The following is a 23,561-nucleotide window of genomic DNA, read 5'->3' on the forward strand; positions in this document are numbered from 1 at the left end:
CGCAATATTTATTGCAATTTCTACAGCTTCCTTATTTGCCATTCGCTAATTGCTAAAGGCCCATAGGAATGAATGGGGAGTAATTTCTTATTTGCGATTAGCAAATAGCGATTCGCAAATAAGGATGCGATTTCAAGGGTGCCAGGGTGTGCAAAGGACACCCTGTAGCAACCCTGAAATGGTAATGTACACAGGTGTTGCGCACACACACACTAAAGTGCATTTTTCTAAGTTTTCACTATTTACCACGTAGTTACACTTCGCGGTAAATAGCGGCCCCAGATTGCGAATTCGCAATTTCAAAATGGTTCATGAATTGCAAATAAGGAATCTTAAATTGAGATTCCTTAAATGCAATTATTCGCAATTTAGCGATTTTAAGAATTGCAATTTTTGCATTTGGGATGATGAATCCCAAATGCAAAAATAGCGCTCGCAAAGGGCCAGATTCTCAGAATCTGGCCCTTTGCGAGCCGATTTCGGCTTCATGAATCTGGCTGTGAATGTTGTTTTTCTTTCTTATGCACAATTTCTAACTCACAATGACAAGCAGATAGAACATTTTAGTTTTTTTCACTTCCTTTATAGAGAAAAGCTAGAAGGTTTCTGAATGTTGCTACATATAACAAGCTAATGAATCTTTTTTTTTTTTAAAGCTGACTACTATAGAACTATTTCTTATATCCATGTGCAACAAATAGCAAATAGGTTTCCGACAACATTTTAATGCACTAGAGATTCTATTTTTATCGTTCATGTTTGCAAACAAGCTCGCTCTTTCATATGAAAGAGCCATGTAGCAGAGTTTTAAGTGGTTTGTGGGAAGGGTGATGGTGTGACCATGTATTATATGGGATAAAGTACCTAGTGGTGTACATAATAAGGACACTGCAAGTAAACTGGAGTTTCATAACCTTGTGAGGGAACTCAGCCTTCCTTCATATGGTTATGCAACTCCTCTGTGACTTGCAATATCCTTATAATGTACAGTCGCAAATCATCTGACTCTGATGAACAAATGGGTGGGGGTGGGGTGGGCTGGAGGGATGCATCTGACCATATGACTGCAAGAAAAGAGGCAGTAAACAGCACAAGGAACACAAGGGACTCCCAGGATGCTCTTGAATAGATCCAACGGATGGATACACAAATCTGTTAAGCACCATTAAGGGGGTGGGGGGAGTTGAGGAGAGTTGTAAGGTTCATTATTGGCATAACCACTTCAAGATAATTAATGTAGGGATGCAATATATGTATGGTGAAAAGGTGATCGAGATAAGATGGAATAAAATATATTCCTGACAGTATATTCGGTTGCTAATGTATGACTATGCCTTGAAATGGCAATAAAATTATATTAAAAAAAATCCAAATAATATACGACAGGAGGTTCTTTACCCATGATATCATATTGATGCATCGATCACTATGAATCTTGAATAGTAATGCAATTAATTTTTACTTACAGAAAAATATACAAAATGTATAACATACCTTTGTGGGACACAGTCTTTTCTGCTTTTTCGTGTATTACTTTCTTTTCAGTTTTTCCCTCCTTTGTAGGTTTTTCCTTCTTGACAGCTTTTTCTTTCTCTTGTGTTTTCTCTTTCTTTTCTGTTTTTTCTTTTTCTGGTAATGTTTCCTTTTTCTTGGGTTTCTCTTCTTTTTCAAGTTTAGGTTTCTTTTCCTTCACTTCTTTCTTTTCAATTTTTTCTTTCTTTTCCACCTTTTGTGTGATTTCTGATTTTGAAAAGAAATTATGTCAGAACTCGACTATTAATATGTTATTACAGTTGAATCCTATCATCACAATGCCTGCTGCCAGGGTCAGCAGGTCAGGGAGTATAATTGGAGCAGCTGTTTGAAACAGCGAAAACGGAACACTGCTTTTCTTTCTTCTGCTCAATTGTTAGCCTCAAATGACAAATTCATGTTTGTTTTTTGCACTGCTTAGATAGTTACAGAAAAGCTAGAATCTTTCTGAATGTTTCTACACATGTTGCACTTGTGCAGCTTTAAAAAAAAACTGATTTCTGTGAAACTGTTTCTGATATATGTTGCAATAAATAACTAGCAGGTCTTTGGTGTGTTTCATTTTGCACTAGAGGTTTTATTTTTATTCTCCATGTTCACAAACATGCTCACTCTTTCATGTGAAAGAACTATGCAGTAAGGTTTTAAGCGGCTTGAGAAGAAGGTGGTGGTGTGATCATTTATTATATGGGATAAATTACCCCCTTGCACACAAGATAAAGATATTGCAAGTCATCTCAGAGTTCTATAACCTTATAAGGGAACTTGGCCTTCAGCCTTGTTCCGTTATATGACTATAGAACTCTTCAGTGACTTGAAATATCCTTATAGTAAATAGCAGGAGGTACTTTATCCCTTACATACCTGATATTGCTTTTTCAATCAATACGAAGCTTGAATAGTACTGCAATTAATTTTAACTGACAGAAAAATATACTGAATATTTAACATACCTGTGGTGGGCAAGCTTCTTTCTTTTTCATGGCTTTCTTTCTTTTCAGTTTTTACCTCCTTCATAGGTTTATCCTTCTTTTCAGGTGTTTTTTTTTTTGGTGTTTTCTCTTTCTTTTCTGGTTTTTCTTTTTTTAGTAAGTTTTTCTTTTTCTTGGATGACTCTTCTTTTTCAAGTTTAGGTTTCTTTTCTTTCACTTCTTTCTTTTCAATTTTTTCTTTCTTTTCATCTTTTTGTTTGATATCTGATTTTGCTTTCTTTTCGTGTTTTTCTTTTACGTCTGTGATCACTTTCTTCTGTGGTCTTACTTTAATATTTGTTGGTTCCTTTATATCAGTTTTTTTCTTTGTTTCTTTTTCTTTCACTGGTATTTTTGTTTTCTTCTCTTTTGTTTCTAGTTTCAGTTCCTTTTTAATTTTCACTTCAGTTTTTTCTCTTGGTTTTGTTTTTTCTTTTGCCTCTGGCTTCTCTTTCTTTTTGGGAATTTCCTTGTGAATTGCTGAAATCAATGGAAATTTATTGTGAAGGAAAGTTAGGGACATCCTGAGTTACAGTCACATGTAATAATTGTAAATGTATACAGAAGCCCATGGCTGCACTTTCAGAGTATCACTTAAAATGCACACAATTTACTTATATCACTATATGCATCTAGGATGACTTTAGATGGTACTTAAATAGTATTTTGCCTCTCATCTTGGGGCATGTCACCACCATGTTATAGGCTGTTGGGTATAATTTTTGAATTATACAATGTTTATAATCACAGAGTGCCAGACGGGTGAATGTGCCCATTAGAAGTTTAGTACAATCAACAGATTCATTGAACAGCTGTGTTAAGTAAGTATTTCCCACAAATTAAGAACACCAAGTTTCACTATTTACACTACATTTATTTAAACACTAACTTGAATATATCTACAGAGTATAACTCCTGTTTATTTTGCTTCCTTAAACCTTTGTAGCAGCATCCTGGAAGGCTGAGTGTATAAATTGCATTTATGTTTAATAGTGGAATTAAGTTGTAAGGTTTAGAGATTTGTAATTTTCTTTTGGTTCCAATGGTAATAAAAGCACAATCTCTATTGACCTTTCTTGTATATGGGTGAATGAATGGAATTAAACTTAGAATGGAGTGTATTAATCTTCTATTAAACTACACAAACACCAAAGGATTAAATTCTTTACAAAAACATACATTTAGAGAAAGTGCTAATGTTTGTGTGTTTTGGGGGAATTTTGACAAAAAAAAGCTTTAAATACAACTTCTCAAACGTCTGTAGGCAACATGCACAAAGTGCTTAGCTAATAGTTTTGGAAAGTGCTGACTTGCAAATCTGCAGATTCACAAGACAGGTGAGAGGAAGAAACAAAATATGCCTCTAATTATGAAGGGAGTGTGTGGAGGCAGTGACGGAGCCACTATGGTACTTGGCTGTTTGGTTCAATGACTTTGTGATTGTAGGAAAGTGATTCCTTTTTGCCTTGGTCACCCCTATTTTTGGTCTGATGCTGGAGGGTACTGACTCATAAATTGTGCTGGGCACTACTAACCAGCCCCTATCCACCGAAAGATACATAGTAATTGGTATAATTCCAATTAGCAAAGGGAAACTGCCTGCTAAGTCCTTAGTATATGGTAGGACATGTAGGTTTAGAGACCCAAGTAGGCTTAAGGCAATTAAGTGTGCACTGCTGTGGTATTTGATGTCATGTTAAAGCCGGGTCAGCTTTGCAGGCTGATTTTAAAATAAAACTGCGTCCAAATTCGACTTTGAGATTAAAAGCGCTTCCACAGTCCAAAACTACCTTTTTATTGTGTATAAGTCACCCCTGAGATCTGACATAGGTGCCCTAATGGCAGGATGCATAGTTATAAAAAGCAGGCGCAGTATAAAAGATGTGTTATATGCTTGTCCTACCTCCCCCATACCTGTGCTGTGTTTTGGGACATTGCATTGTTGCTTCCCTACTCCGTCTTTGGGGCCTGAGGGGCCACACGGATAGGACACCGATGCTGAAGGCCCTTGGGGCATTGATGGCTGGAGGTCAACCATAGCCAGCTGCAGGGGGCAGAGGACACAGGAAATAGCGAGGCTGTGTGCAGGCAGGGAACAGTGTGCAATGGTGGCCTTTTGAGACTCCCGCTCTCGAGACATCCTGTCCAGCATAATGGGCACTGGGGGACTGCAACAATGACAGGACTGTGGTGGGGTGGGACCCTTAGAGCCCTGGGCGACCTTTACAGTGGCAGCCTCTGGATGCTGACTGTGGCTGGGGGAGTAGAAGGGACTGGCAACAGAGGGTGATGCAGTACAGATTGGCGGGGTCTCCCTGCTGCGACTCTTGTTAAACAGACCCCCACCACAGGCTGCTACTGATGTGACTGGGTCTGCAGGACTGCTGGCCTGCTTCATAGAAAAATGTTTAGCGACTGAGCCTTTGCCGTGGCCCTTAAATTAATTTGTGGAGCCTGGGCATCTTGGGAGATCTTAGGGTACACACAAGAGACCTCTTTCAGGTGGGCCAGTCGAAGAGGGCTAGGGCCTGTCTCTCTTTGAACCATGGTGCATGACAAGGGATTGCAAGTGTTGCAACAAACCAACATTGCTCAATGAGCCTCTGGTACTACATGAGTTTCTCCTCGGAGGCCACAGATGGGTAATCAGGGGTTCAGATCCTGGTGGCCATTGAAAAGTCCAGTCACACACTGGAAGTAAAAATCAACGACATCTTCAAAATTATTTATTGTGTGCTGAATTTCAGAATGTCAGTGAGAGAGCAAATGAAACAGAGGTAACAATATCGGAGATGAGAGCAGAGGTGGAAGATCTACAAAACAAATACACACCTTATCAGCTCTAGTCCATCAATTTGACAATTACTTGGAAGATTTAGAGGGCCAAGTGCTGCAACCTATGATTTGTTGGTCTTCTGGATGATGTAAAGGGCTGACATACAGAACCTTTCCTGGAAATATGGCTTGTGAACACCCGTAGTCCAGCCAGGTTGCCTAGATTTAGTAGTGGAAGGAGCACAAAGGGCATTGTTTACTCTTCCATCCCTGGGAGCCCCCCCTTGAGCTATCATTGCCAAGAACCTAAACTTTAGGAACAGGTACATTATCCTGTGGATGGTAAGAGAATGTTCAAAGGTCTGCTATGAAGGAGCAACAATGCAGATGTTTCCAGACTACTAATCAGAAAAAGTGCAGCAACTTAGAACCAAGTTACTCCAATACATGCTCCTTTATATGGCAAAACTATGAGTCCTGCCACAAGATTAAATACATTTTTTTTATAATGCCAAAGCAGGCGTGTGACTAGTTGGAGGTGGGGGACCGCGCTGGGGTGCGTGGGAGACCTGCTGGGGGGGGGGGGAGGTGGTGCCAGCTGTCCTGTGCCCCAGCCTGGACAATCCGGTTTGACCCCTGTTGATAACAATGCAGAAGAACAGAATTAGCCTGCACAAAGGCCAATGTGGATGGCACCTTGAGAATGCTGGCAGTCTCGCTGGATGGTTTCTCTATGGGAGCCCCTGGGGCGGACCCCACTTGATCACAGGATACAGTGGAAACTCATGAATGACCACATTCCTCACTCTTTCAATAAGGTACCTCTAGGTGGGCACAAGAGTACTCCCTGGGAATAATTGAGCCCCACATATCTAATTTGCTTGGAGCTAGAAAGGGCAGCTGGAGCGCATATCTATTTTTTCTCAACTCTGGTGCTTCTGAAAGGTTGGAGGAGGCATATTGATGCTCCAGCATTTTTCTTCTCACCTAGGTAAGTTTAGTTTGCTAGGTAATATAAACTTGGAGCGTGGGGATATGTTCCTGACTGTCCTTGATCCTTAGGGGCTGAAAGTAGTGGGATAACATTAGATGGGGGCACAGTATTTAGTTCTTATGTTGGTTCTACAGAGTGTCTAGCCTAGAGGGGCGGGTGGGGGTTTTATTTGGTGTTTATTGAAAGTTCTGACATCCATGCTGCTACACGAAGCGACACTGCCAACTATGCAAGATGGCTAAGACAACTATGCTGGAATCCTAATTTCTCCCCTGCTACAGGGCTGGAACAGAGATCAGTCTGCTCCTGATGCTCATCATAAACACCAGGTCACATGATGCACTACAAAATATTAATATGGAACGCTAGAAGCTAGGTACATACCAAAAGATAAATAGCGTGCTCTCATTGCTTAAACGATATTGCACCGCAATAGCGTGTCTCCAAGAGACACATCTTATCGACCCAAAAGTCACCAAGGTAGCCAAAAAGTGGCAAGGGAATTTATTTACATCTACTTACTCTGCCTAAGGGGTGTGCCTATATGGATCGCACCAGGGGCCCTCAAACCACATTATTATGAAGCAGATATTGAAGGGAGGTACATACTGATATCAGGCACACTGGATACTCAGGATTTCACAATCCTCAACAAGTATGCCCCTAAGACTAATAACCATGAATTTTATCTCATGATGAAACATTTCTTTCTACATTCATTGATACCACAATAATATGGGCAGGAGACTTTAACTGTGTCCTTGATGGTGAGCTGACCGATTTCCACCTAGTCTAGAGACGAAACCCAGTATAACACAAACATTGTGGGAAGACATGCATAGCCTGCAATGTTTAAATATACATCCAGAGCACTTCATCCTCTGACACAAGAATATTCTTGCAAGTTCCTGACCCAAAATACACTCAGTAGTTTAGATTGCATATAGTTGCACCTAACGTGGCACAGTCAATTCACTTAATGATTAGGGGTGGGAGGAACTCTTGGAGTTTCATTGCGTAATTCAGTGGAGTTGCACGAAACCTCACTGAAATTCTGCAGAGTTCTGCAAGCAGCCAGAATCGGTACAAAATGCTGCTCATGCTGACTGTTAGAGCTGGGATCCCGTACTGCACTGAAAAATGTGTACAAATAGCACCACAAGGCGCACCAAAGGATTCTGCTTCTTTGTTGCCATTCAAGTAGATTTTCTACTTGAGCGACAGCTTTCTCTCCATGAATAGTTGTGATCGCCCGCCCATGTTGAGGAAATCTCTCCTAGTGCAGTCCTTGAGCCCACAAATTGTGCCAGCGGAGGCGAGTTCTTGCTCATCCTCACCGACTTACCATTGATGAGGCGTATTAGAAAAAGCTTCGCCATGCAGCGGTTGATGGAGGTTTGCTGGAACTCAGTGTTACAAGCATAATACGGAGTGGGCAAACCTCTGTTAACTCAGCCAGTGGAGCAGAATTTATCGCCACTCCTTAAAACAACATATCATACATAATCAATACTTGCAAGATTATGCACCCTTGATAATAGATTTTGTCACTGATATGGAGCTCAGGGTGCCCAGCACATGGAGACTCCCACTGGGAATGCTCATGGATCCTACAGTGCTTGAGGCGGCTATGGGGACTGCCATAACAGCCTAATTTGATGACAATTGGACCACCAGTTTTTCTTGCGGTAACAAATAGGAAGCCATGAAGGCAATCATTAGGGGGAGCTGTATACTAACTATCTATGGGGTACGAAGGCAACTGTATAAAAATGTAAGGAATTGGAGGCTCAATTGACTAAGGTACAAAATAGATCCATCCATAATCCAGTTTATGAAATGGCCCTTCTTAGGGTGGAAAGGAAGGTAGAGGATGTATGAAACAGACTGGACAAATACACCCTGAAAATTTATAGACAGTGCCTACCTAGGAAGGGAGACAAACTGAATAAATTGTTGCCATGGTTATTGAAGGTGGAACAACATAATGCTTTAATACTGGTATTAGACTCACCCAATGGTGCATATGCAACAATGCACACCGTTGTCAATAGTACAATTACGTAGCATTTACAGCACACTTGCACCAGTGGTCACTATGTATAACAAGACCATTTACTGAGATAATTAGACACTATACCCCTTCAACAGCTCCCTGCCCCCTTCAGAGAAGAACTAGAGAGTGAACTCACCTTGGAAGAACTTAAGGCTACATTGAAAACTATGTCCACTGCAAAAACACCAGGATACAATGGGTTTCCTGTGGAATTATACCAAACATTCTTCTTCCACCTAATAGCAAAATTGTGGGGAAGTTTCAGGGAATCTAAAGCAGCATGAACCCTGCCCCCAACTATGCAGGAGGGTTAAATATGCATAATTCTGAAATCCAAAAGGGGCCTCCATGGACCCGTCCACCTATCGCCCAATCACCATGATTAACTCAGACATGAAAAGACTGTGTACAGCATTAGCCACCAGGCTGGGGAAGCAATGTGTATTTGTCCCCGGACGTAACACGGCAGGGAACATTAGTTACCTGACATGTGCTCACCTTTGTACATGTTAGGTGGAGGACACAGTGCTAGTAGCTATAGACCTAGAGAAGGTATTTGATACACTTTACTGTGAATATCTATGGGAGGTCTTACACTGTGTGGTGATTGTCTCAGAATTCCATAAATGGGTGAGACATCTATATGAGGAACCCACAGCTAGACTACGCGCAGGTAAAATAGTCTCACAAAGCTGGATGGTTCAGCTCTCTCCCCACTGCTTGCCTTGGAAGTAGAGCCCCTTGTGATCAAACTCCACACGGAAATGGCAGATTGAGGAATTGTTATAGATGATACCTCCCATCTTGTCTTCTTGTATGCAGATACAGCTCTGTGCTATTTAAGAATTTCCCAGGTGTCTGTGCCGCTCCTTTTGGAGCAGCTGCACAGTTTTGGAGAGGTTTTCTAATTGCAGGTGAATCTGTGTAAGACCTTGCTTTTCCCCCTGGAAACACTGGAGTCCAGGCCCCCAATAGAGCTGCCTGACAGTGACTTATGAAGGAAGACAGACACGTTTCGGTATCTGGGTATCACGGTGACTCACAAGTAGGAGAAACAATATGACTACAACATGGGAAGAGTGATACGAATTCCACAGGTATTGATTGAGTTGTGGACCTCGCTACCCTCTCTCAGTTATGGGTATAGTGGCCATTGTGAAAATGGCGGTTCTACATCACTGTCTTTCTGTGCTACAGAACACTATCTGCCCTCTGAAGGCATCCGCCTTCAAAAGTCTTGATAGCCTACTGGTTAAGTTGATCTGGGCAGGAAATAAAGTAGGGTGACTGTGGCTATTCTCCAAAAAACCATAAAAGGAGGCCTGGGTCTACCGGACATGGAGACCTACTACTATGCAGCACACATATAACTTGCAGCTAGATGAGTAGTGGATGAGGATATTTGGGGAAAGCCACTCTTAGGGGGCACATTTAGGGACACTTCACTAGAGACCCCAGCATATGACTCTACCACTCTTTACTTGAATAACCAAGATCATGACAAAGACCCACTTGCAAGAGGGAGGATGTAAAACCTTGAGGGACCTTTACCCAGGTGAACCATTTATGATGTTTCAAGGAGCCAAGGAGACCTTTGATGTAGGATAAGGTCAATTCCTTTAACATGCTAAGCTCCCATTAACATTCCCTCCCCCCATTGTGGACCCTGGAATCCATTCTCCAATTTGGCTCGTCTTACCCTGCTATCACCCATATGTACAGAGTTCTCAGAAAAGACACTCCCTCGAAGGCATGTACTGTGAAGGGGGCCTGGGAAAATCATCTTGGAGACCAATTCACTAAACAAATATGGGAGGCCGCCTGCGCACAGATCAGGGAGGTTTCCAGTAATGCACAATTCAAATGTTAATGAAAATCCAAATTTTTATATGTAGGGATTTGAAGGCTTCATGAACCTTTCCAATTGTGTGCTGAGATCTGATTGGCTGTCAACACATCAACCAGGAAGTGTTGGTAGCCGAGTCCCAAAAAAACTATTTTTTTAAACTCCCCAGGGCTAAATAAAGATTAAGGGGAGGCTGCACAGACCGCTCCAGGTACCACTATGTCCCTTGGGCTAATAACACCTACAAGTAAGTCCCCTACACTGAACACATGTTCAAACCTCATTGGAGGCTCTGTCCCCTTTCTAAACCACTCAGCAAAGGGACCTCCTTTCACACTACTGGTCAGGGGATGAAGCCCCCCTGGCTGCTCAGGGTTGTTGGGGGCCAAGAACACCAATTGTTGTCACAAGTAAGTCCACCATAGCGGGATTACTAAGACCTTGTCAGAGGCTCTGCCTCCTTTCTCAACAACTCTGCAAAGGGGGTTCCTGGTGCACTAATGGTTGGGGGATGAAGTCCCCTTGGCTGCTGAGGGTGATTGGGGGCCAAAAAACCCTTTTTTTGCCAGAAGTAAGTCCCTCTCAGTGGGATTGCTGAGACCTCTTTTGAGGCCCACCCCCTTTTTCAACCACTCTTGAAAAGGGCCTCTTGGCACACTACTGGTTGGGTTTTGAAATCGAGGGGTGACCGTGCCAGTAAACTCCGTTCATGTACTCACTAACACACACAAAGTGTCAAAGGTTAGTGGTTACATTTAGGGAATGTTTGAAAAAAAAACCATTAGAAATTTGCTGAAAACAACAAAGGTTACAGGGAGATTATAGTTAGGAACGAGAATTAAAAAAGCCTTAGATATTAACTGAAAAAAAATATTACACAGAAGTTAAAGTTAGGCTTCGATTTCCCTTGTACAAAACCAGTGAAATTAGGCCGTTATGTGTATCTGAGCTAACTATAACTTACGCCCCCGTAATGTACTGCTTTTGACCTTACATTACTCATGGCATAGTCAGTGAAATCAGTGATAACATCATCCACAGAAGCACTCACACACCCACTCACACCCAATACAACCTCTCAGGCACCCACACAACCACTTTCAAATCCATTCACAGACCCATACAACTACTTGCACAACCACTTACATATCTACAGAGCAACTCACACACACACAGTCACTCATAGAGCCTGATGATACAACCAGTCACTCCCCCATATAGCCACTCACAAAACCACACACTTACTCATACAGCTACTGACATTTCTAGTTATTAACCTATACAGCCGCTCACATACCTACTCACCCACCCACACAGCCTCTCAACAGAGCAAATTACTCACCCATACAACCACTCACACAGCCACCCAGCACTTACATACCCATTCACACATCCATATAAGCACTCACACAGCCACTTTTTCGCCCATACAGCCAATCCCATAGACACTCTCTCTTCCATACAGCCACTAATACACCACCTCACTTAACCAAACACGCACTCAAACAGACACTCATTCACCCAATACAGCCATTTACAGTCCTACTCACTCACCAGTACAGTCACTTACACAGCCACTAAGCCACCCACACAGCTAATCAGACCACTACTTATACACCCATACATCCATTCACACTCTCACTCACACACCTGTACAGTAACTCAGACACCCACTCACACATGATTACACACAGTCACACAGTGACTCAAATAAACTATGCTAAAAAAAGGAATCACTCATAGTAGTACACAAAGTATACTAAGTGAACTTTTGTGATACCTTATTATATAAGTTTAACACACAAAAACATTTAGAAAACACTCACTATCACAGGAGAGGTCATCAGTGATGTCATTAGTGACATTACTATAACAGCAGATTCTCCCTGGTTTTGTACGAGGGAAATATGAGCCCAACTGTAATGTCTGAATAATGTCCCATTTCCATCATCCCAACTCTGGCGAAACGTCTTGAAAAGGGCGGGCAATCACAACTCTGCTCACGCATTGAGAAATTCCAACTGTTGGATCATCATCAATCTGATTTCAGAGAGGGCACAGCACCTAATCTACACTCACTCACATCATGACTGACATTTAAAATGTCTAGACCAAAATTAATCTTGCCTTGACCTATCTTCTGCTTTCAACACTGTTAACCATATCAAACTACTATCCCCTCTAGAACACAAGGTGGGCTTATCAGGGTCGGTTTTTAAATGGTTTACGTCCTTCCTCCAAAACAGATCCCAAAGAATCAAGATGAATCAACCCCTAACTCAGCCCTATAAAGTAACTATGGGGTTTCCACAGGGGTCTGCCCTGTCACACATATATATATATATATATATATATATATATATATATATATATATATATATATATATATATATATATATATATATATATATATATATATATATATATATATATATATATATATATATATATATATATATATCCAAAACTAACTTCACCCACGAAGAGGAAAGGGCCCACAGCAGGTAAATACAGCTCAAATTCTTTTATTGAATGTTGCCGCATGTAGAAAAAGAATGCTGCTCAGCTGATTGTCCAATACGCCCGACGCGTTTCATGCACAGCATTTCATCAGGGGCTTTGGTTAACGAACTGGAAGCGGCAGCATCGTTTTTGAACACCTTTCATCAATTGCAGTCCCCGCCCATAGGGCGTCGCCACTCGCATGGCATCATGGTATTTGCAGTGTTCCTCTATTACCCAAGTGGGACGTGTGCCACGAACAGTTCAATAAAAATAAATGTTGCCCAAGTGGGTTGCGGCATGCAGTCTTGTCTCTACACCGGCACCTCAGCACATTCAATACCGGCTCCTGCTCCATTGCCGTCACATCAGGTAGTGTAACAGCTGGTCTGTAGTACAGCGGGGCTCTTTCCGCGGCCTAGGCGTGACCGCTCCATATCCAAAACTAACTTCACCCACGAAGAGGAAAGGGCCCACAGCAGGTAAATACAGCTCAAATTCTTTTATTGAATGTTGCCGCATGTAGAAAAAGAATGCTGCTCAGCTGATTGTCCAATACGCCCGACGCGTTTCATGCACAGCATTTCATCAGGGGCTTTGGTTAACGAACTGGAAGCGGCAGCATCGTTTTTGAACACCTTTCATCAATTGCAGTCCCCGCCCATAGGGCGTCGCCACTCGCATGGCATCATGGTATTTGCAGTGTTCCTCTATTACCCAAGTGGGACGTGTGCCACGAACAGTTCAATAAAAATAAATGTTGCCCAAGTGGGTTGCGGCATGCAGTCTTGTCTCTACACCGGCACCTCAGCACATTCAATACCGGCTCCTGCTCCATTGCCGTCACATCAGGTAGTGTAACAGCTGGTCTGTAGTACAGCGGGGCTCTTTCCGCGGCCTAGGCGTGACCGCTCCATATCCAAAACTAACTTCACCCACGAAGAGGAAAGGGCCCACAGCAGGTAAATACAGCTCAAATTCTTTTATTGAATGTTGCCGCATGTAGAAAAAGAATGCTGCTCAGCTGATTGTCCAATACGCCCGACGCGTTTCATGCACAGCATTTCATCAGGGGCTTTGGTTAACGAACTGGAAGCGGCAGCATCGTTTTTGAACACCTTTCATCAATTGCAGTCCCCGCCCATAGGGCGTCGCCACTCGCATGGCATCATGGTATTTGCAGTGTTCCTCTATTACCCAAGTGGGACGTGTGCCACGAACAGTTCAATAAAAATAAATGTTGCCCAAGTGGGTTGCGGCATGCAGTCTTGTCTCTACACCGGCACCTCAGCACATTCAATACCGGCTCCTGCTCCATTGCCGTCACATCAGGTAGTGTAACAGCTGGTCTGTAGTACAGCGGGGCTCTTTCCGCGGCCTAGGCGTGACCGCTCCATATCCAAAACTAACTTCACCCACGAAGAGGAAAGGGCCCACAGCAGGTAAATACAGCTCAAATTCTTTTATTGAATGTTGCCGCATGTAGAAAAAGAATGCTGCTCAGCTGATTGTCCAATACGCCCAACGCGTTTCATGCACAGCATTTCATCAGGGGCTTTGGTTAACGAACTGGAAGCGGCAGCATCGTTTTTGAACACCTTTCATCAATTGCAGTCCCCGCCCATAGGGCGTCGCCACTCGCATGGCATCATGGTATTTGCAGTGTTCCTCTATTACCCAAGTGGGACGTGTGCCACGAACAATTCAATAAAAATAAATGTTGCCCAAGTGGGTTGCGGCATGCAGTCTTGTCTCTACACCGGCACCTCAGCACATTCAATACCGGCTCCTGCTCCATTGCCGTCACATCAGGTAGTGTAACAGCTGGTCTGTAGTACAGCGGGGCTCTTTCCGCGGCCTAGGCGTGACCGCTCCATATCCAAAACTAACTTCACCCACGAAGAGGAAAGGGCCCACAGCAGGTAAATACAGCTCAAATTCTTTTATTGAATGTTGCCGCATGTAGAAAAAGAATGCTGCTCAGCTGATTGTCCAATACGCCCGACGCGTTTCATGCACAGCATTTCATCAGGGGCTTTGGTTAACGAACTGGAAGCGGCAGCATCGTTTTTGAACACCTTTCATCAATTGCAGTCCCCGCCCATAGGGCGTCGCCACTCGCATGGCATCATGGTATTTGCAGTGTTCCTCTATTACCCAAGTGGGACGTGTGCCACGAACAGTTCAATAAAAATAAATGTTGCCCAAGTGGGTTGCGGCATGCAGTCTTGTCTCTACACCGGCACCTCAGCACATTCAATACCGGCTCCTGCTCCATTGCCGTCACATCAGGTAGTGTAACAGCTGGTCTGTAGTACAGCGGGGCTCTTTCCGCGGCCTAGGCGTGACCGCTCCATATCCAAAACTAACTTCACCCACGAAGAGGAAAGGGCCCACAGCAGGTAAATACAGCTCAAATTCTTTTATTGAATGTTGCCGCATGTAGAAAAAGAATGCTGCTCAGCTGATTGTCCAATACGCCCGACGCGTTTCATGCACAGCATTTCATCAGGGGCTTTGGTTAACGAACTGGAAGCGGCAGCATCGTTTTTGAACACCTTTCATCAATTGCAGTCCCCGCCCATAGGGCGTCGCCACTCGCATGGCATCATGGTATTTGCAGTGTTCCTCTATTACCCAAGTGGGACGTGTGCCACGAACAGTTCAATAAAAATAAATGTTGCCCAAGTGGGTTGCGGCATGCAGTCTTGTCTCTACACCGGCACCTCAGCACATTCAATACCGGCTCCTGCTCCATTGCCGTCACATCAGGTAGTGTAACAGCTGGTCTGTAGTACAGCGGGGCTCTTTCCGCGGCCTAGGCGTGACCGCTCCATATCCAAAACTAACTTCACCCACGAAGAGGAAAGGGCCCACAGCAGGTAAATACAGCTCAAATTCTTTTATTGAATGTTGCCGCATGTAGAAAAAGAATGCTGCTCAGCTGATTGTCCAATACGCCCGACGCGTTTCATGCACAGCATTTCATCAGGGGCTTTGGTTAACGAACTGGAAGCGGCAGCATCGTTTTTGAACACCTTTCATCAATTGCAGTCCCCGCCCATAGGGCGTCGCCACTCGCATGGCATCATGGTATTTGCAGTGTTCCTCTATTACCCAAGTGGGACGTGTGCCACGAACAGTTCAATAAAAATAAATGTTGCCCAAGTGGGTTGCGGCATGCAGTCTTGTCTCTACACCGGCACCTCAGCACATTCAATACCGGCTCCTGCTCCATTGCCGTCACATCAGGTAGTGTAACAGCTGGTCTGTAGTACAGCGGGGCTCTTTCCACGGCCTAGGCGTGACCGCTCCATATCCAAAACTAACTTCACCCACGAAGAGGAAAGGGCCCACAGCAGGTAAATACAGCTCAAATTCTTTTATTGAATGTTGCCGCATGTAGAAAAAGAATGCTGCTCAGCTGATTGTCCAATACGCCCGACGCGTTTCATGCACAGCATTTCATCAGGGGCTTTGGTTAACGAACTGGAAGCGGCAGCATCGTTTTTGAACACCTTTCATCAATTGCAGTCCCCGCCCATAGGGCGTCGCCACTCGCATGGCATCATGGTATTTGCAGTGTTCCTCTATTACCCAAGTGGGACGTGTGCCACGAACAGTTCAATAAAAATAAATGTTGCCCAAGTGGGTTGCGGCATGCAGTCTTGTCTCTACACCGGCACCTCAGCACATTCAATACCGGCTCCTGCTCCATTGCCGTCACATCAGGTAGTGTAACAGCTGGTCTGTAGTACAGCGGGGCTCTTTCCGCGGCCTAGGCGTGACCGCTCCATATCCAAAACTAACTTCACCCACGAAGAGGAAAGGGCCCACAGCAGGTAAATACAGCTCAAATTCTTTTATTGAATGTTGCCGCATGTAGAAAAAGAATGCTGCTCAGCTGATTGTCCAATACGCCCGACGCGTTTCATGCACAGCATTTCATCAGGGGCTTTGGTTAACGAACTGGAAGCGGCAGCATCGTTTTTGAACACCTTTCATTAATTGCAGTCCCCGCCCATAGGGCGTCGCCACTCGCATGGCATCATGGTATTTGCAGTGTTCCTCTATTACCCAAGTGGGACGTGTGCCACGAACAGTTCAATAAAAATAAATGTTGCCCAAGTGGGTTGCGGCATGCAGTCTTGTCTCTACACCGGCACCTCAGCACATTCAATACCGGCTCCTGCTCCATTGCCGTCACATCAGGTAGTGTAACAGCTGGTCTGTAGTACAGCGGGGCTCTTTCCGCGGCCTAGGCGTGACCGCTCCATATCCAAAACTAACTTCACCCACGAAGAGGAAAGGGCCCACAGCAGGTAAATACAGCTCAAATTCTTTTATTGAATGTTGCCGCATGTAGAAAAAGAATGCTGCTCAGCTGATTGTCCAATACGCCCGACGCGTTTCATGCACAGCATTTCATCAGGGGCTTTGGTTAACGAACTGGAAGCGGCAGCATCGTTTTTGAACACCTTTCATCAATTGCAGTCCCCGCCCATAGGGCGTCGCCACTCGCATAGCATCATGGTATTTGCAGTGTTCCTCTATTACCCAAGTGGGACGTGTGCCACGAACAGTTCAATAAAAATAAATGTTGCCCAAGTGGGTTGCGGCATGCAGTCTTGTCTCTACACCGGCACCTCAGCACATTCAATACCGGCTCGTGCTCCATTGCCGTCACATCAGGTAGTGTAACAGCTGGTCTGTAGTACAGCGGGGCTCTTTCCGCGGCCTAGGCGTGACCGCTCCATATCCAAAACTAACTTCACCCACGAAGAGGAAAGGGCCCACAGCAGGTAAATACAGCTCAAATTCTTTTATTGAATGTTGCCGCATGTAGAAAAAGAATGCTGCTCAGCTGATTGTCCAATACGCCCGACGCGTTTCATGCACAGCATTTCATCAGGGGCTTTGGTTAACGAACTGGAAGCGGCAGCATCGTTTTTGAACACCTTTCATTAATTGCAGTCCCCGCCCATAGGGCGTCGCCACTCGCATGGCATCATGGTATTTGCAGTGTTCCTCTATTACCCAAGTGGGACGTGTGCCACGAACAGTTCAATAAAAATAAATGTTGCCCAAGTGGGTTGCGGCATGCAGTCTTGTCTCTACACCGGCACCTCAGCACATTCAATACCGGCTCCTGCTCCATTGCCGTCACATCAGGTAGTGTAACAGCTGGTCTGTAGTACAGCGGGGCTCTTTCCGCGGCCTAGGCGTGACCGCTCCATATCCAAAACTAACTTCACCCACGAAGAGGAAAGGGCCCACAGCAGGTAAATACAGCTCAAATTCTTTTATTGAATGTTGCCGCATGTAGAAAAAGAATGCTGCTCAGCTGATTGTCCAATACGCCCGACGCGTTTCATGCACAGCATTTCATCAGGGGCTTTGGTTAACGAACTGGAAGCGGCAGCATCGTTTTTGAACACCTTTCATCAATTGCAGTCCCCGCCCATAGGGCGTCGCCACTCGCATGGCATCATGGTATTTGCAGTGTTCCTCTATTACCCAAGTGGGACGTGTGCCACGAACAGTTCAATAAAAATAAATGTTGCCCAAGTGGGTTGCGGCATGCAGTCTTGTCTCTACACCGGCACCTCAGCACATTCAATACCGGCTCGTGCTCCATTGCCGTCACATCAGGTAGTGTAACAGCTGGTCTGTAGTACAGCGGGGCTCTTTCCGCGGCCTAGGCGTGACCGCTCCATATCCAAAACTAACTTCACCCACGAAGAGGAAAGGGCCCACAGCAGGTAAATACAGCTCAAATTCTTTTATTGAATGTTGCCGCATGTAGGGGACTGCAATTGATGAAAGGTGTTCAAAAACGATGCTGCCGCTTCCAGTTCGTTAACCAAAGCCCCTGATGAAATGCTGTGCATGAAACGCGTCGGGCGTATTGGACAATCAGCTGAGCAGCATTCTTTTTCTACATGCGGCAACATTCAATAAAAGAATTTGAGCTGTATTTACCTGCTGTGGGCCCTTTCCTTTTCGTGGGTGAAGTTAGTTTTGGATATGGAGCGGTCACGCCTAGGCCGCGGAAAGAGCCCCGCTGTACTACAGACCAGCTGTTACACTACCTGATGTGACGGCAATGGAGCAGGAGCCGGTATTGAATGTGCTTAGGTGCTGGTGTAGAGACAAGACTGCATGCCGCAACCCACTTGGGCAACATTTATTTTTATTGAACTGTTCGTGGCACACGTCCCACTTGGGTAATAGAGGAACACTGCAAATACCATGATGCCATGCGAGTGGCGACGCCCTATGGGCGGGGACTGCAATTGATGAAAGGTGTTCAAAAACGATGCTGCCGCTTCCAGTTCGTTAACCAAAGCCCCTGATGAAATGCTGTGCATGAAACGCGTCGGGCGTATTGGACAATCAGCTGAGCAGCATTCTTTTTCTACATGCGGAAACATTCAATAAAAGAATTTGAGCTGTATTTACCTGCTGTGGGCCCTTTCCTCTTCGTGGGTGAAGTTAGTTTTGGATATGGAGCGGTCACGCCTAGGCCGCGGAAAGAGCCCCGCTGTACTACAGACCAGCTGTTACACTACCTGATGTGACGGCAATGGAGCAGGAGCCGGTATTGAATGTGCTGAGGTGCCGGTGTAGAGACAAGACTGCATGCCGCAACCCACTTGGGCAACATTTATTTTTATTGAACTGTTCGTGGCACACGTCCCACTTGGGTAATAGAGGAACACTGCAAATACCATGATGCCATGCGAGTGGCGACGCCCTATGGGCGGGGACTGCAATTGATGAAAGGTGTTCAAAAACGATGCTGCCGCTTCCAGTTCGTTAACCAAAGCCCCTGATGAAATGCTGTGCATGAAACGCGTCGGGCGTATTGGACAATCAGCTGAGCAGCATTCTTTTTCTACATGCGGCAACATTCAATAAAAGAATTTGAGCTGTATTTACCTGCTGTGGGCCCTTTCCTCTTCGTGGGTGAAGTTAGTTTTGGATATGGAGCGGTCACGCCTAGGCCGCGGAAAGAGCCCCGCTGTACTACAGACCAGCTGTTACACTACCTGATGTGACGGCAATGGAGCAGGAGCCGGTATTGAATGTGCTGAGGTGCCGGTGTAGAGACAAGACTGCATGCCGCAACCCACTTGGGCAACATTTATTTTTATTGAACTGTTCGTGGCACACGTCCCACTTGGGTAATAGAGGAACACTGCAAATACCATGATGCCATGCGAGTGGCGACGCCCTATGGGCGGGGACTGCAATTGATGAAAGGTGTTCAAAAACGATGCTGCCGCTTCCAGTTCGTTAACCAAAGCCCCTGATGAAATGCTGTGCATGAAACGCGTCGGGCGTATTGGACAATCAGCTGAGCAGCATTCTTTTTCTACATGCGGCAACATTCAATAAAAGAATTTGAGCTGTATTTACCTGCTGTGGGCCCTTTCCTCTTCGTGGGTGAAGTTAGTTTTGGATATGGAGCGGTCACGCCTAGGCCGCGGAAAGAGCCCCGCTGTACTACAGACCAGCTGTTACACTACCTGATGTGACGGCAATGGAGCAGGAGCCGGTATTGAATGTGCTGAGGTGCCGGTGTAGAGACAAGACTGCATGCCGCAACCCACTTGGGCAACATTTATTTTTATTGAACTGTTCGTGGCACACGTCCCACTTGGGTAATAGAGGAACACTGCAAATACCATGATGCCATGCGAGTGGCGACGCCCTATGGGCGGGGACTGCAATTGATGAAAGGTGTTCAAAAACGATGCTGCCGCTTCCAGTTCGTTAACCAAAGCCCCTGACAGCGACGGCTCGTGGAGGGAGTTACGGTGGGGCAGGAGGGTGGGGAGGGGGAGGGGCAGGGCGGAGGTTGCTAAAAACCGGCATATGGATAATTGCAGGTAAGTAAACAATTTAATTAATAAAACGAATTTCGTAGTGCGCCTTGCATCGCAAAATGCAATGCAGTGCGAGCTACGAAATTCGTTTTATTAATTAAATTGTTTACTTACCTGCAATTATCCATATGCCGGTTTTTAGCAACCTCCGCCCTGCCCCTCCCCCTCCCCACCCTCCTGCCCCACCGTAACTCCCTCCACGAGCCGTCGCTGGCCCCTGATGAAATGCTGTGCATGAAACGCGTCGGGCGTATTGGACAATCAGCTGAGCAGCATTCTTTTTCTACATGCGGCAACATTCAATAAAAGAATTTGAGCTGTATTTACCTGCTGTGGGCCCTTTCCTCTTCGTGGGTGAAGTTAGTTTTGGATATGGAGTGGTCACGCCTAGGCCGCGGAAAGAGCCCCGCTGTACTACAGACCAGCTGTTACACTACCTGATGTGACGGCAATGGAGCAGGAGCCGGTATTGAATGTGCTGAGGTGCCGGTGTAGAGACAAGACTGCATGCCGCAACCCACTTGGGCAACATTTATTTTTATTGAACTGTTCGTGGCACACGTCCCACTTGGGTAATAGAGGAACACTGCAAATACCATGATGCCATGCGAGTGGCGACGCCCTATGGGCGGGGACTGCAATTGATGAAAGGTGTTCAAAAACGATGCTGCCGCTTCCAGTTCGTTAACCAAAGCCCCTGATGAAATGCTGTGCATGAAACGCGTCGGGCGTATTGGACAATCAGCTGAGCAGCATTCTTTTTCTACATGCGGCAACATTCAATAAAAGAATTTGAGCTGTATTTACCTGCTGTGGGCCCTTTCCTCTTCGTGGGTGAAGTTAGTTTTGGATATGGAGCGGTCACGCCTAGGCCGCGGAAAGAGCCCCGCTGTACTACAGACCAGCTGTTACACTACCTGATGTGACGGCAATGGAGCAGGAGCCGGTATTGAATGTGCTGAGGTGCCGGTGTAGAGACAAGACTGCATGCCGCAACCAACTTGGGCAACATTTATTTTTATTGAACTGTTCGTGGCACACGTCCCACTTGGGTAATAGAGGAACACTGCAAATACCATGATGCCATGCGAGTGGCGACGCCCTATGGGCGGGGACTGCAATTGATGAAAGGTGTTCAAAAACGATGCTGCCGCTTCCAGTTCGTTAACCAAAGCCCCTGATGAAATGCTGTGCATGAAACGCGTCGGGCGTATTGGACAATCAGCTGAGCAGCATTCTTTTTCTACATGCGGCAACATTCAATAAAAGAATTTGAGCTGTATTTACCTGCTGTGGGCCCTTTCCTCTTCGTGGGTGAAGTTAGTTTTGGATATGGAGCGGTCACGCCTAGGCCGCGGAAAGAGCCCCGCTGTACTACAGACCAGCTGTTACACTACCTGATGTGACGGCAATGGAGCAGGAGCCGGTATTGAATGTGCTGAGGTGCCGGTGTAGAGACAAGACTGCATGCCGCAACCCACTTGGGCAACATTTATTTTTATTGAACTGTTCGTGGCACACGTCCCACTTGGGTAATAGAGGAACGCTGCAAATACCATGATGCCATGCGAGTGGCGACGCCCTATGGGCGGGGACTGCAATTGATGAAAGGTGTTCAAAAACGATGCTGCCGCTTCCAGTTCGTTAACCAAAGCCCCTGATGAAATGCTGTGCATGAAACGCGTCGGGCGTATTGGACAATCAGCTGAGCAGCATTCTTTTTCTACATGCGGCAACATTCAATAAAAGAATTTGAGCTGTATTTACCTGCTGTGGGCCCTTTCCTCTTCGTGGGTGAAGTTAGTTTTGAATATGGAGCGGTCACGCCTAGGCCGCGGAAAGAGCCCCGCTGTACTACAGACCAGCTGTTACACTACCTGATGTGACGGCAATGGAGCAGGAGCCGGTATTGAATGTGCTGAGGTGCCGGTGTAGAGACAAGACTGCATGCCGCAACCCACTTGGGCAACATTTATTTTTATTGAACTGTTCGTGGCACACGTCCCACTTGGGTAATAGAGGAACACTGCAAATACCATGATGCCATGCGAGTGGCGACGCCCTATGGGCGGGGACTGCAATTGATGAAAGGTGTTCAAAAACGATGCTGCCGCTTCCAGTTCGTTAACCAAAGCCCCTGATGAAATGCTGTGCATGAAACGCGTCGGGCGTATTGGACAATCAGCTGAGCAGCATTCTTTTTCTACATGCGGCAACATTCAATAAAAGAATTTGAGCTGTATTTACCTGCTGTGGGCCCTTTCCTCTTCGTGGGTGAAGTTAGTTTTGGATATGGAGCGGTCACGCCTAGGCCGCGGAAAGAGCCCCGCTGTACTACAGACCAGCTGTTACACTACCTGATGTGACGGCAATGGAGCAGGAGCCGGTATTGAATGTGCTGAGGTGCCGGTGTAGAGACAAGACTGCATGCCGCAACCCACTTGGGCAACATTTATTTTTATTGAACTGTTCGTGGCACACGTCCCACTTGGGTAATAGAGGAACACTGCAAATACCATGATGCCATGCGAGTGGCGACGCCCTATGGGCGGGGACTGCAATTGATGAAAGGTGTTCAAAAACGATGCTGCCGCTTCCAGTTCGTTAACCAAAGCCCCTGATGAAATGCTGTGCATGAAACGCGTCGGGCGTATTAAACAATCAGCTGAGCAGCATTCTTTTTCTACATGCGGCAACATTCAATAAAAGAATTTGAGCTGTATTTACCTGCTGTGGGCCCTTTCCTCTTCGTGGGTGAAGTTAGTTTTGGATATATATATATATATATATATATATATATATATATATATATATATATATTCATCACAAATGCCCCAAGCATTTTGAAGAGCAACACGACCTCTCTCTCACCATCCGGCATTGTGTGCAGCTCGCCAAAATTGTCCCTCTTTTGCTAATGTTTGCCAACGCACTTCAAGGCACTCAGGCCTCTTCTTCATGGGCGGCTCATAAATACCATTGAAGCCTGCAG

The 23,561-nt window shown here is 45.4% G+C and overlaps 1 protein-coding gene across 50 annotated transcripts in view; it reads right to left on the minus strand.

Annotated features, from left to right (window-relative positions):
- The window catches only part of LOC147708230 (uncharacterized), a 2,035,583-nt gene that overhangs the window by 1,531,253 nt on the left and 480,769 nt on the right, over nucleotides 1–23,561 (minus strand). For all 50 annotated transcript variants that reach the window (XM_086926979.1, XM_086926974.1, XM_086926953.1 and 47 more), the window contains 2 exons: nucleotides 2,487–2,984; nucleotides 1,495–1,740 (listed from right to left, as the gene is read on the minus strand). In XM_086926979.1, coding sequence (XP_086783105.1) covers nucleotides 1,495–1,740; nucleotides 2,487–2,984 — 744 coding nt within the window. The remainder of the gene's footprint in view (nucleotides 1–1,494; nucleotides 1,741–2,486; nucleotides 2,985–23,561) is intronic.

This window comes from Lissotriton vulgaris, chromosome 6, assembly GCF_964263255.1.
Source record: "Lissotriton vulgaris chromosome 6, aLisVul1.2, whole genome shotgun sequence".
In the NCBI taxonomy this organism is placed as follows: Eukaryota; Metazoa; Chordata; class Amphibia; order Caudata; family Salamandridae; genus Lissotriton; species Lissotriton vulgaris.